This window comes from Melospiza georgiana, chromosome 2 (genome assembly GCF_028018845.1).
Source record: "Melospiza georgiana isolate bMelGeo1 chromosome 2, bMelGeo1.pri, whole genome shotgun sequence".
Classification (NCBI taxonomy): Eukaryota; Metazoa; Chordata; class Aves; order Passeriformes; family Passerellidae; genus Melospiza; species Melospiza georgiana.
Window position 1 is genome coordinate 59,643,790 of NC_080431.1, and position 15,398 is coordinate 59,659,187.

Here is a 15,398-nt window from a genome sequence, read left to right on the forward strand (position 1 = left end):
TCCTTAGCTCATTATATATCACCAAGATATCATCTGTTTCCTATACTTAGTATATCAAATAACAGTATTAACTGCTGATGGTATTGATATCTGAAAATATGATTCCTTAACTGGAATAAAGAAACATAAACAACAAATCAATATACGTGTACATTGGGTTTGAAATTTTTGTTAAAAATTGATAAAGAGATATCTTTCCTTAGCTCTAAATACTTATCTGCAGCATAAATAATTTTGCTGGCCATTTTACAGTCATTGTTTTGTAACTACTGATCTAAGTGTATTTCAACCAGGCAATTTTTGCTGTTGGGCAGAAGGACAATGTAACAGATGAAGATAAAATGGGAGTAACATTGAAGGAGAGTACAGCAGGAATGATTTTCAGAGACACTGTGGAAAACTGCTGCTGCAATGTCTTTCTAAAAGGGAGAGCACAGGGTTAGGGTCAGCTCTGGTTCCTTGTCTAGAGTAGGGCAGCAGAAGTACCTCCTGTGAATACTTCCCATTTCCTGTGGCCAGGACTGAGGCAGCAACAATAGCTTCAAGCCTAAAGTGTGAAAACTGGATCGTGCCCAAGCCCAGCAGAGAATCAAGGAGGAAGTAGAGCAGGCTTTTGTGGGTTTAAGAACAATGCATATCACACATATTTCACTTTATGGGAGAGAAATAATACTGGCCATTCATTACCTTCTCTTCGGAGTCCCCTGGCTGGCAAGTAATAACTCCATCTCGTGAGCCCCCAGCAAATGTTGCTTTGCAGTTTGCAAGCCACTATTTTCAGAAAGAAATGAAAGAAAATATTAATAAGACCTATGGTTTGATTCAAAGAAAGACAAGCTGTATTTTAGTTTCACAGCACATCATGTAAATAAGAATTTGCAATTGCATTTTTTTATTATCACAGACTATGACAATTTGCTTTGACTGTAATTTAGAAAGTGTAGTCTTGATTTCTACTAGTATTTCAATGGCATGAACTAAGAAAATTATTAATGAATAAATAGGAGAGAGACCAGGGATATTAAAGATACTGTTGTTTCTAATATTGAGGGATAAAATAGCTACTTTTTAGTTCTGGTTCATATGTCCAGTAAGAAACATTCAATGAATCCAGTATCTGAAACATGTTTTTCTACTGAATGTTAGTTTAAACAGATGTGAGTTTCCTGACATAGCCTAAATATACAGACAAGCCAAGAGCATAATTGAGCATACCGAAAGTGTTGCCTCTTTCCTGTTGTTGTATGTGTCCAGGTACTCCTGCAGCTCTAGAACACTGAACTTCAGCTTTTCAAGAAGGCCACAAGAGAGCAGCTGGAGAAATGAAATCAAAGGGTCTGTAAATGTCACTATAAAAGAATGGAAATACTGGTAGACAGTATAGGAAAGATATTGCAAAAGAACACCTAGATTTACATATACTAATACTGAAAAATATTTACATTTATGCAAAAATCTACATAATGAGGATACTATACTGAAAAGTCAAACAGCAAAAGTTGCACTTATGATAACGTGGAATTGAAAGTGTGTTCTGTGTTTAATGACTTAGCAGAGTACTTCTCTAAAATGGAACAATACATAAAGCTTAACCAGTTTCTCTCCACAGCTCTCTGATGATGTAAGGCACAGCTCTTCCATGGTCACAGCAGTGGGCTCAAGACTACACTTGGCCAGTTTCTACCTCTAGACTTCACTGTGGGATGTCACACTGTCCTGATGCTGTTGGATAAACATGAGCCAGAATGAAGACAATGGGAAGGCCCATCTCATTAATTCCCTAATACATATTTTTATAGAATTATAGAATAATTGAGGTTGAAAAAGACTTGCAAGATCAAGTCTCAGAACCTTTGACAAATACCATCATGCCAACTAAACCATATCAAAAAGTACCACATCATCTTGTTTTTAAACACTTCCAGGGACAATGACTCTACTGCTTCCCTGGGCATCCTGTTCCAAAACTTAATACTGTTTCAGTAAAGGTACTTTTCCTAACACCTAACCTGAACCTCCTCTGGCACAATCTGATGTCATTCCCTCTTGCTCTTGTCCGGTTGCTGGTTGCCAGGGAGAAAAGGCTGCCCACCACCCTGGCTACACCCTCCTTTCAGGCAATTGTAGGGAGCAATAAGGTCTCCTCTGAGCCTCCTTTTCTCCAGGCAAAACACCCCCATCTCCCTCACCTTCTCCTCAAAGGACTTGTGCTCCAGACCCTTCCCCAGCTCCGTTGCCCTTCTGTGGTCACACTCCAGCCCCTCAATGTCCTTCTTGCAGTGAGGGGCCCAGAACTGAGCACAGAATTTGAGGCATGGCCTCACCAGTGCCGAGTAGAGGGCACAATGCCTGCCCTGCTCCTGCTGGCCACACTACTGCTGATACAGGCCAGGATGCCATTGGCCTTCTTGGCCACCTGGGCACAGCAGGCTCATGTTCAGCCAGCATCATCCTCATATCACAGTTGACTCAAATGAAATCATTACACATATTACCATCTTTCATGCTGAACTATGTAAAAAATAGCTGCTTCTTTTTCATTTATGGAGCCAACTAGGTCCAGCAGGCATCTGTTTTATGTTGGGGTTTGGCACACAGGTTCAACACATCATAACTATTCCATGGGTCTATCTATGATTTTATATTGCCCATCTGTCACTACTTACTTAATAAAATAATACAGAAAGTGAATGGAAATATGGTTCCCAACAAGAGATATGTAAGATAGGAGGACAATTCCTTTTTGGCATATGTGTTCAGGAGTTGCTCAAAAGTTAAACAGCCAGTAAAATAACACACAGCAATGAAAGGAATATACTCACTGTTTCTGCATCTACAAAGAGGGTGGGACATTCTGAACATGATGTTAACATCTGAGAAGACCTCACAAACTTGGAGCCTATTCCTCTCAAGTTGTCTCCCAAGTAACTAGCTGCATCACAGGTTAGGAAGCAGAATCTTTTCTGAATATTCTGGAAAGCAAAATACAGTTTAGTACATTATTTCCTCAAGTACGAGCTTCTTTCCTTTGTAAACAAATGGGATGGTTGTTTCTCTTTGCATAACAAAGTGCAAAGGAGACCATCTCCCCGTGGAGAGCTGAATGTCTGCTCTAGGATATTGACTAAGAGTTATTGTGCTGGAGACAGTGTACAGCTGGGCAGCTGTGAAACTAATTGCAAAGTTCATCATAACCTACTACTGAAATACATTCTTTCCTGTAAAGACAAATCAATCTTTATAAGCCTTTTAACCACAGGTAGCTTTTTTTTTCTTGTCTCTATAGGGTTAACAGAGCTGATCAGCACATTACTTTTTCTGCCCATTCCGGGCATTGTTTTGTTAATATTCCTGTCAAGTGGCTAATCACATAATACAATGGACATACTAAGGCCAAACAGCAGCATGGAAAAATCAGAAAAAACCTTTTGTTTTCCCCTGTGGGAAGAACCTTTTTACTAAAACTTTACTGCTGCTTGGGAAGATTCCAGAAATATTGCACTGCATCCGGGAATTATTCTTCTCAGCAGATTTTTTTAATGTTTTGAGTCCTAACCCAGTCTAGTCTTCCAGAAACATTCTAGTGCTTTTCAGTTATTAATATATAAAGTGAATAATGAATAAAAATAATATAATAAACTTGCATTGACTGAAGCAATAATTTTGATAACTACCCATCAGTTTTCACTGCCCACACATATCTCAATAAGGCCTAGTGCTCAGCAGTTAGGAACAATATGAGAATATTTTTAAAAATAAATGTTTGCAACATTTTTATATGATTAATTCCAAGTTACCTAAGGCATTTCTCTGAGGATTGTAGGTTAGGACCTGCACCATAAGTATGCCTTACTGGAGAGAAGCACTTCCCAAATGCCAGTGTGGATGATAGACATACAAGTATTGCCTGTTACTGCTGCTGCACTGATGCATGGGAGTTAAGTACCTAGAATCAGGTGAGTTGAATTCAGACTTTATTAATAATGGAAGTTGTTGGATTGAATGATTTTCTTTAACTGCTAAATAGGCCCTCACACTGTAGGCTATACACTACCAATGATTTCTAAAATGGACAGAGTTCCTGTACCAATCAATTTCATAACTACTTATTTGTGAATCTCTCTCCAAAGCATCTCAACTGCCCACCTGAGCACAGTTAGAACCAGGCAGACTGGTTCAGATACTGGTCTTGCTGTTTTCACCATCTTGCTTCCACAGAGAAACAAAGTGCTACACACCTCACCCAGAACATGGTACAGATTCTCTGCTGCACTGAGTCTCTTAGAGGCAAGGGTTATCACTAATTACCACCAAACCAGATAAATTACTGTTTTTATAAGCAACTAACAGAATTATCTGAATCATAGGGGTTGGCAAAAACTGGAGATTTACTACTGTGATGTCTTCTGGAAAGAAAGATTCAGCCAAGTCTTCGTGAAACTGTTGCTAGTAACTCTCTTGGCAAAGCAAAGAGATCTAGATTTGATCTTAAACAACAGAAAAGACCTAGCTGAGAACAAAGAAGTGGAAGGAAATTTAAAATGATAGATTATGAAAGAGAATCCAAGATACACTGGTTGAAAAGGACCTCTGGAGAACATCTGATAAAACCTTTAACTCCAAGTGGGACTATTGCTGACCCCAGATTGTGTCAGACTTGCTTTTAACTAGCTGAGTCTTAAAATCTCCAAGGTCAGAGCTTCCTTGAGGCTTTGGGTAACCTGTTTAGTTGTTGCAATGCCCTCCTTGGGAACAAGAACTGAGTTTGTAAATCTGAGACAGTGAAGGAGACAGATTATAGAAAAAGTAACAGATATTCTTCCTCTACTCCTTTCCTTTTCAGCTATCCATAAAAGCAACAATCAATCTAAAGCTAAGATGATAATGGTCTCAAAGAGTGTTTTAAATTATTAAGAGTGAAACAGTGAGAGACTGTACTTTGCTATGTATAATACTTCACTAAATATATTTATTTTGTGATTACATGGACTAACAGTTCTATAAGAAATTCTCATCTCAGCTATGTCCTTCTGGGTACAAACTACAGGGGCTGAAATCTATCAAGCAAGGCCTGAATGCAGTATATATTTTATAAAATGGGATTACTGTGAATAGTAATGGCAGCTGTCAGCATATTGTGAATAAATATATAACTGCATATAGTCACTGTGCTTTGTGTCCATGTAAATATTAAAAAATATTCTCAGAAAGTTTTCTTCTTAACCTCAGATTTCCTCTCCTGGGAAGAGGACTTTACATAACAAAAGGGCTTGATTGTGGAAGGTACTTGCTAGATCTGAAATCTACTTGTTTTGCAGCTGTGTGGTCTGCTGAAAGACATTTAATTTGAGGGAATACAAAGAGGCAGCAGTAAAGATAATCCAGAGATCTCTGACTTCTGACTCATTTACAGGAAAAGTACTTCAATAATGTCAGGAATTTTAAACAAGTTTAGTGTGTTGTGGGCAAACATCCAAGATACCATTAACTTGACACTGGACTGAAATGTAGGTGCCCTGGAAAATGCACTTCTTTCACTTCAGCAAGTATTTAGTTGACAAGCTCCTCCAAACAAGGATTTTGTTTCACAGTCAAGTATTTTGGCAGTACTTTGCATTGCAAGCTTAGCACATACAGGACTTGTTTCTGAAATTTCCTGTTAATGAGGGTCAAAAGTCAAAGTTGGCAGATGAATACTGAAGTTTAATAATGCAAACAAAATACAATTCCAGACAAGCTGGGATCTTACGAAAAAATAAGGGGAAATAATACTCCTATGTTTTAACACTGAAAAGAAGAACAAAGTTATTTTCATACACTAAAAATATGGCAGTAACTCCAGCTAAGAATTGTGACTTGTTGATATTATTAACACCTTTTTCTTTCTCCTCCAGTATCACCTGAAGAAAATGAGTAGGGTATCTTCTGCATACAAGGCATGCACAACAGAAAATGAAACATGTAAATTACTAGGATTTGGACTCAAACAGGCATTTTACAAGTATTGTTTAGGTCTTTCATTACACTGCATTATTTATTAAATCTTCCGGACCATGGCACCTGTTCCTTTTCACCTCTTCAAAGAGGAGAATCAAGGACAAATAAGTCTCTAAGCACTCAGACAGAGCTATTAACCTCTAGGACTGAGGTTAAGACAGAAAAGCTGACATCATGAATAAACACAGGGTTAACACTCAAGTCAGCACTGGGGTTTGTGTTTTTTTCTTCCAAATGGTTATTTATCAGTGTTTAAAAGCATGTCTATAAGACACCCATATTTAGAGTGGGATAATGTTTAATGGAGGACAATGTGCAGGTAGATAAGACATTCAACTCCAGTGGAGCACAGAGGAAGCATGATTAAGAGATTCTTACTATAGATTGCTTCTTTCATATCAGGTTAGTCTTAGATGCGCTGAAAGATCTTGAAACTGTGTGTTTATTAGCAGGGTACCACTGATAATAAAACATTGTGTACTCTGAGATCACAGATACTTAAACTCTGCAGAAAGTTACCTGGCTACTGCTTTCACTGGAGCTGTTTATGCTGGAGCATGCTAAACATCCTGCAGCTGCAGGAGAAACAATTAAAAAAGGCTTTAAAACTAATTACAGGTAACACCAGGCAATAATTTCTTAGAACAACTTGTACACGTGACTCTTTCTTATCTTTTTGCAAGATTCTTATCTTTGCAAGCATACAATTTTAGAAAGGAGAAACGTATTTCTAGTCTTCAATCTCTGGAATTTATATTACACGATGGCAGCTGGGTATTTCTATTCAGATGAGTAGGTACGAACCATTGACTTATGCTGGCATTTACATGGACATGCTCAGATTTCAAGAGTTTGAGATAAAAGAATAGATTAACAATAGTTTAAGATTAAAAAGGTTATTTCCGTGTCTCTTGCAGTCACTGTTCCTGCAGTAAAGTACTGAAGAGAACGCTCTATAAAGTGGATCTGAATTTTGCAATATGATCTCCAAACCTGCAAGTATGATGGTATTTTCATGACAAAACTGGTCACAGAAGACAATACTGAAAACGAAAATGTAGTACAGCAGTAATTCTGCAGTACGCAAAATGACAAGGGTTATATATCCAGTAGTTCAGTACTGGGGCTGCTATCAAGAAACACTAATTGCCACCCACAAAAATTACGATTTTGCATCTTAAACTTATTTTCTCACCTTAAACAGGGAAGAGAACACATGAAATGTATAAACTGCACAGGAGCCATCAGAGTCACACATGAGCTGGTTGATATGACTGCGCCAGGCTTCTTCTGCATCATCGCATGCTGCTGGCTGAAATGCAGCAAGGATGGCGGAAAAAAATGGCGAGGGAGGAGGGGAGGCATTTCGATCAGCATCTCCAAAACTGAAGGAGGAAACAGAAAAAGGTGATGAAAGGAGAATGCCAAGAAGGTGGCAGATAAAATACAATAAGAAAAACCTCCAAATCAGATTCCCTGTCTTCAGGCTGTTATCATCTATCTTCCTCCATCCCAGAACACTTGAATTGTTTTCTTGTACAACCATTTCACAGAAGAAGGCTGAAACTTCACAGGAGAATAAAGCTCTCTCTTCTTCCACGTCCCCAGGCTAACTGCAGTCTAACTCAGCATCCAAAATCTGAGAGAGCTCCAGATGGCATGTAAAAAAAGAATATCTTAAAGCCTTTTTATAACATAATACTGGGGTCCAGCCACACTTACAAGCAGCCTTAAGAGCATATAGCTGGGATTTCTAACAATACTGAGACTTTCTTTCGTGAGAAATCAGAAGGATGAATACACATCTGATCTGTTGAACAGTTACCTAAGTAATATCTGCAAATCTTTTAAAATCCTCCTTTTTATTTTAATTAAGCATATTATGTACATAATTCCTAGCTGCATAGATGTATGTAAATGTTGTATCTTATTTTTCCTAGAATTAAAAGCTTGGTTTTGTTTTGCTTTTTTTTTCAGTTGTGTGATAATTATGCAGGTATTTAGGGCATTGTCTTCTCACTGCTCCAAACTCATGAGAATTTTATAACTCTTGTGGCTAAAAAAACTATTCCATTAACTACTACCTTGCAATCATTTTGTTGTACATTGTAAAAGAACTTTTTAAATAATAGTGCATCAAAATACCTAGCAAGAGCAAATTGTTCCAGTCTGTCAGCTTTCTCTTCAGTTTCTGTCATATCCAGACTAAGGCTATCACTGCATTCAAATGCTCCAGGGAGTTCATTTGTAGATCCTGAAAGGTCATCCTCATGGACTGCTATATCTTGTTCTTCAGCTACAGCTTCAGCCTAGGGGAGTGAAGGATGATGTCTTAGAAAACAGCAAATTAGTAAGTTAATTCCTCTAATAAATGGAAAGCATTTAATGAAAAAAACCCACCTGACAACATGTTAAACTGCACAGATATAAAGCCACAGATTATAAATGACATTAATCAACTTACACTTCTTCAAAAATACTGTATTTGCTCAACTTTCTGTCTTGGATAAATATTATTTTATGCATTTTTTCAACTTGTCTAGCAAAGAATTTCAGATTCCAATGCATGTGGCAACAGAGTAAGGAAGTAATTTTTCAGAAAAACAATAGGGTTGTTGTTACTGTCAATCTGTCCTTGTCTCTTAACACTTTATAGTGTCCAAGACTGTATTAAAGCCTCTCAGAATATATTGGAAACAATTACTGTCTGGCAGACTCTATGCATGTTTAGAACTGGGAATTAATTTTAGCATGTCATTTACATTCAAGAGGAATCCAAGCATTCTAACAGGCCATTTAAAGGATTATGCTAAATTTCCTTCCTTTTTCATCTATCAGCACCTAAAGGTCATGATTTCTTTTTGAAATGTTCCAATTCTTCTTGCATTTTTAGTCTGAACAAGTTTTGTTTCAGCTTTAATCTTTTGGCTTTTGTCTGTTTCATCCAAAGCATCCAAAGCACTTCCTGCAGGGATGACTGCAGTGGGTTGCTCAAACCTTTGTGTACATATGCCCATGTGCATGCACATACATGTGCTGGGAATGAATAGGGAGGGAAATCTGTGGCAAGTGGAATTAAATGAGAAAAGTGGCCCTCTGCAGTTTATCAAGTCTGTCTGGATCCTACAGATTAATTATGGGGATTTGTGTTTGTAAAAATTAAACAAGACATGTAAGAGAGGGGACAGGATCAGAAATTAAGTAGAATAATCTTTTGGTTTTCTTTGTTTTCTAAGCAAAAGAGGTAGGAATATTCCTGAGTTTGGGGTGAATAAAATGGATCAGAGCCTGAACCATCTTGAAAAGAGAAATGCAAGCTATATGGCTGAATTATCAGACTAGGAACCAAAGCACCTGGTAAAAAGTATTAAAATTTCATGCTTATTCAAGAAATAATTAGTAGTAACCAGTTTCATATATTAAATATTAGCTTGAAAGAACCACTGCATTTTCTTCACTGCAATGACAGAGTCTGTAGGAGGAAAACACATTTTGATGGGATAGAGCAAGGGAGGAAGGAAGAGGGAGCAAACACCTCCCATCCACTGGAGTCTAAAATTATGCCCCAAAAGCAAAATAGAAAAGTGAACTTTGGATATTAATGGAGGATTGTAGTACACTTCCAGAAATATGTGAGTTTAGGTAACTGGAAAAACACATAATATAGTGTATTTTTGTAACTCTCATAAAATTATCCCACTATCTTTAATAGAAAGTTAGTTTAACTAATTAAGTGCTGTTAACAATAATATGTGGATTTTGGCATTGAAACATCTAGGAAGAGGCTACATAATCAGTCTGTTTCTCTCAATTGCTGTATCTATTTAAAGGTTGAGATATTTTTGTTTTTGCTTATGATGCAACAACTAAACATTTTGTAAATCACTGAAGAAGTAAAAAAAAATTTCCTTTGCATTGATGACACCTCAGCTCTCTCTCAAAAGAAGAATTCAGAGGAAAAGATAAACAGTAAAGAGCTCAGATTTTGTGTTATGAAATTAAGTAAAAAGTATTTAGCTGTAAGTTTCAAGTTTTCTGACTAAAAACTGGATAACTTCTTCTTTACATTGACTTCAAATTATTTTGAGTAAAAATACAGAAGTATGCACACTAGGAGGAAATACCTTTGAGGCAAAAACCCCACCCATAGGGCATTCTGTGCTGACTGATTCAATCATTTTTGTGACTGAATTGTAATCTGAGCTGTATTTTACACCAATAACAAATTTCTACCAGGACTAGCTGAATTTGCCTGTCAATTCCACAATAAATTGCTCTGATTTTACATTCTTCACTTACTTATTTCAAAGCTTTTCATTTTTGATGAATATTGGCACATGGGACATTAAAGAGATTATGAAAGTCAAGATTCCAAACTCCCAGACATACACTGAACTCCTAAGCTGTGATTTTCAGTTCTTTCTTTCAGTACACACCAACAGCTACTGCAGCTGGATGCATGAGATCAGCTGCAGTTCCCACCTGCAAATGTGTCTGTTCTGACTGCTGCTTCCTGAGCTGAAATTCTGCCAGCTTCTGCCATTTATGGTTGTTATGTGGTTACTAGTCTACCAACAGTTGTTTTGACAAATGATAATGAGTTTACCTTCTCCACAGCCACTGTTTGGAGAGGTTCTCCTCCTTTCCTATCCTTACAAACACTTCCCTCCTCCTGTCCTTTCTTCCTACTGCAGTGGTTTCTGACACAAACAATTTGTTCAATATTCAGCCCAATTCCAACCTCCTCTTCTGTGACCTCTTCTGTAGAAGTTTCCATTCCTTCTGAAACATGCAGTGCTAGCAGTATCAAATTTTTGTGTGGCTGCATTTGGAGGGGGCAAGGGCAAGAAGGAAAGGCAATGATTACAGAAGATATATTCTTCCTCTGCCCCAGTCTCATAACTGCTCCTTCTGCAGAAGTCACTCAATTTAGACATGACAGAGAAGCTTTACTGACAGAAGCCAACAGTATCATCAAGCCACTAATTCACATACCAACCCCCGCCCCCCCCAAAACCAGATTATATTTCTGGAGAGACACTGAAAGGAGTAGGTTCACCTCATCTTTCATGAGCAAGTACCATTGAATAGAAAATGAAAGAAACCATCCCCATACTGATAATGATTTACCAACCTTGCTTTGTCTTCTTCTTCTGATACAGTTCTCTGAAATACAATCTGCTGAATATGGTTGTTGTATCCTTGCAAATCCTGCCTCCCCACCCCCAGGATGGTTTAATATTGTGGTCATGAATTAAAAATTTCTGCATGTCTGCCAAAGGCAAGTACTGAATCCAGGGCACACAACTGTACAATAGGGCCCCACATACAAAAATATTTCAGAGAATACACCCATACACCCACCACATGAGCTGGCACATTGTTCTTTAATTTAGCATGAAGAACAAAAGAATATTTCCTTGAAATTGTAGCTTGTAGCCAGTTCATGAACTTGTCTTCTGATGAGTTTGTACTGTTTTGGTGCATATGTAGTGCAACATCTTTAAGAACCAATAAATAAAATCTCTTAATGAAGAAAGTGTAAGTAGAAAGGAAATGGTAGCAAGTGAAGTAGTGCATGAATGAATTGTAGTATGCCACTAGGCAGAGGAAGCCAGAATGTACTTGATTTCACAGATCAATCTCTTTATGAACTGTAAGCAAAAGAAATTGTAACAGTGTTACATAAAATACAGCTGGAAAAGAAAGAAAAAAATGTATTCACCTTGGGTCCTTCAGACACCTGGAGATTATTCATACCAGGTAAAGACACATCAAAGCTGGATGTTCCCATGTTAAAATGATGAGGGTCTGCTGAGTTTGTTTCACATGATGTAGAAAGTGAGTCAATATGATTTGCATCCTCAGACGGGGAAAGATTTATAATCTGTTTAAAAGACAACAAAAACACAAAAGAACTGAGTATACAGCTACCCTAACACATGCTGCTTTCATGAACCTGCAAAGCAGAGAGTGTCTTACAGTGCAGTGACAGTGGCTCTCTTAGTTTGTATATAGACAGAATCCTTTCAATATTTCTGCCATAACATTTTTATTAAAAGCATCACAGAAGTGAGCAATGAAAATCTGAAACTGTTTAGATTTTCTAAACCTCGAGTCTTGTTCTATTTCTTTAAACATTAAATACATCAGAAATATTTACTATTGGCCAACTGTCAAAAATTGTCCCATAGTAAAAAAAACGGTAAATAATAAGATCTGATGATTCCTGTGTTTCAAACCTTGTGTTAGAATTCCTGTTTATTTACCTTTGCAAAGAAGGGAAAATGCATGCACCTATTTCAGCTCAATAGATTGCACCTGGGCAGAGGAAACGAAAAGCCCGGCTTATTTAAACCCACCACCCTATCTTTTCCTAAATTTCAAGTCTGCAACTTACTAGGTCTGAGTTCTCCAAGATTTGGCTGGTGGTCAGATCCTCCTCCTCTGATGACTCATCTGAGTCCTCATGGTTCATTTTGTTCAGGCTGGGTGTGCTCCCTGAGAGCTGGTTCTCTTCCATCAGCTGCATGTCACACTTGTCCAGGCTGTCCAGGGAGCGTCTGCGCACTCCCCAGTTGAAGTTGTCCATGCTCTCACCCTGAAATCAGACAGAGGGTCAGCTTGCTTGGTATAAAACTTATCATATGCTAAAGTTAGCTCCAGAAATATTTTAATGTAAAAATATAGTAAAAACTGGAAATAAGCATTATCTTGCTTGTTCACCTGGAGATAAGAGCAGAAGCATGGAAATGGCAGTTAAATGAACACTCAGTCCTTTCAGTATTAGATATTTTTCATGCATTTGCTAATTTAGGAATTTGTTTTGGTAAGTCCACATATACACACTCCTCGATACCAGTAGAGCAGTGATTGCAAAGGAAAAGTTTGAAAGCTATTTTAAAGGATTTTTTAATGTTTGAAAGTATTAGAAGCACAGATCATACCAATGGTTCAATTGCAAAACTTATGTTAAAGATTTTAGATTCTTTGCTTTATATATATAACCATAATGGTGACTAGATTTGAACAAACCCTTGCTTTACACAAAAAAATGTAACACTTTAAGCAGCACACCTTTTAAACTTTTATTCTAGGCCCATATTGTTTATTATTGAAGCTACTTGAATTATTTGAAACTATATTTCAGGAATAGCCTGATAAGCATTGCCTGTGATCTCACATTTTAGAAAGGACACAGTCAAATGGACCAAACATTTTATATTTATCAGACTTCCAGTTCTGATCCCACACACAGTTACATAAAGCTGAGTGCATTAAGCAAATAGTGTAACCATTTGCTTAATGGTTAGGCTGCTGAACGGATAAAAAGATCCCTTGATTTCTTTCATATATAAAAATGACCATTAGTCTTCCACCCCTTTTCTGTTTATTTGCTGTATATATTTTCCAGTGGACTGTATGCCTTCCCCTGATTGCAATAATCTCTCGCTCCCTTCCAAGTCTAGCCAGGCTCTTCTCTGGCAAATGCAGGACCACATCCACAGCAGCTCCTGCCAGGGACCTCCAGAGGCAAAAGGGGCCTTACACAGCAAGAAAGGTTTCCCCAGAAGTATTCAGAGGCAGTTTTGGGTACTTTGCCTAGGTGAAAGCCCTCAATTCTGCAGCAGCATGGGAAGGAAATTTATAGAGAAAAATGTTTCCTTTTAAGGTTCAGGGCTGCCTGTTTTAAACAAGACTCTGTAAGTTGCAATGCTCTTAAACAAGCAAGTCAATTGGTGAAAATTCGAGCTGACAGTGATACTTTAATATTAATTTGAAAAAAAATATAGTTCTGTCTAAGAAACAATATTATTGTCGAATAACTGATTATGATTATTTCCTGGCTTTATTTGGATCAAAATTATGATCAGTGCAGTGACTGAGAAAGAGGTCTCAGTTCAGTAAGGCCCCTTAAGCAGAGTTGTGATTTTAAACACTCGAGTGATGCTCCTTTGGGACTACTCAGACGTTTACTGAATGGGGACCAAACTGCATAATCTGCGATGAATTAAATTGCAATCTTACCTCCTTAACAATCAAAACACTTGCACAAATTGATCTTATTTTGCATCATTACCATTTAATGCAATGGACTGTGGAATTTGAATAGGAGGGAAAGTTCGGTTTCAGGACATTAAGCTCACTGTTTCATGAACAAATATGATGAAAATAGAAACAAATATTTTTAAGGAAAAAGACAACCCTTGCAATTCACAAGAACATTTAAAACTTAAGGAATCAAGGAATGTACTACAATGAAGAGAAAATTAAGATGAAATTGTTACGAAGCCTGACACATTATTGGAAGAACCCTGTGTTTTCATCCTGGGACTGGTATTACATGGTAGTTTCATGTGGAAAAAGAACAGAACACATCTGACTTAAGGAGTCAGACTCTTTAAATCATAAAAATGACTGTTCAGTTCCAAGCTATTTATTTTAACAAATTCTTTGGTTGTCCATCCTCCCCCTCAAATGCTGGAGGACACATGCAGCAATTAGACATCCTCCACAAACACATCAATTACTGAACTAACAAATGACAAAATGACATAAATAAGCAAGCAAGCAAAGATGACTGTCATCACACCCTTATCCTCAGGATGCCTTGTAAAGCCATCAGTAAATTTAGCAGCCCATGTTTACGGGAATATTTCCTGTTGCAGTTTTATTTTGCAATTCCTTAAAGAAGGAAGCCAGCAAAAAGAAGAAAAATAAAAGGGACACTTCCAGGGCATGCAGTTAGAGGGGGTAGTGAATTAAAGGTGAGGGAAGAGGGTGAAAGGGATGAAATGCTACAACGCAAATACCCATAGCATTTGGATTAGTGTAATTTTGCTACAGGGGCACCCAGAACCATACTGAATTTAAACAAGAGGTCAGCACATGTCTATGAAGATGGAGATGTTTTTGTAGTCTATTTAGCAATCTTTCTTCCACAGTTAACAAGAAAGAGCAAAAATATATTTGAGAGGCTGTTCATTTTTATCTACAGCAGGAGCAAAGCCATTACTGAAAAGTCACCAGTGGTGCACATCAAGTCAGAGGAAAACAATCACATTCTAAGTGTGTCCAGCCAGCAGGGAGCAGGTACCACACAGAACTTCCTAAAGTCACCACCCTCTGGTGAAGGAGCAGATATGCCCTTGCAGCTACTTCAAACTTACTACTCCAAGCCCAGAGGAAAGGAGAGACAGAAAGGAAAGTAGTCCTGTGTTGGGGAGAGCAGTAAAGCTCCTCCACAGAGGCAGTAAGAATCATGCAAAACCTCTTTCACACAAATTTTCATCCTTACTGTGTTGACAAAGTATGCAAAGTTAGTGGAAACACTCAAATATTGTAGGGCATAGGCAGAAGCCTTGTGGAAGTACATAGCAAGGCACTATTTCAATATGGAT

The 15,398-nt window shown here is 37.8% G+C and overlaps 1 protein-coding gene across 7 annotated transcripts in view; it reads right to left on the reverse strand.

Moving 5' to 3' along the window:
- FRY (FRY microtubule binding protein) overlaps positions 1-15,398 on the reverse strand; it is a 224,315-nt gene that overhangs the window by 11,391 nt on the left and 197,526 nt on the right. For all 7 annotated transcript variants that reach the window (XM_058019112.1, XM_058019111.1, XM_058019115.1 and 4 more), the window contains 7 exons: positions 12,398-12,598; positions 11,723-11,884; positions 8,143-8,306; positions 7,193-7,382; positions 2,823-2,972; positions 1,216-1,314; positions 688-771 (listed from right to left, as the gene is read on the reverse strand). In XM_058019112.1, coding sequence (XP_057875095.1) covers positions 688-771; positions 1,216-1,314; positions 2,823-2,972; positions 7,193-7,382; positions 8,143-8,306; positions 11,723-11,884; positions 12,398-12,598 — 1,050 coding nt within the window. The remainder of the gene's footprint in view (positions 1-687; positions 772-1,215; positions 1,315-2,822; positions 2,973-7,192; positions 7,383-8,142; positions 8,307-11,722; positions 11,885-12,397; positions 12,599-15,398) is intronic.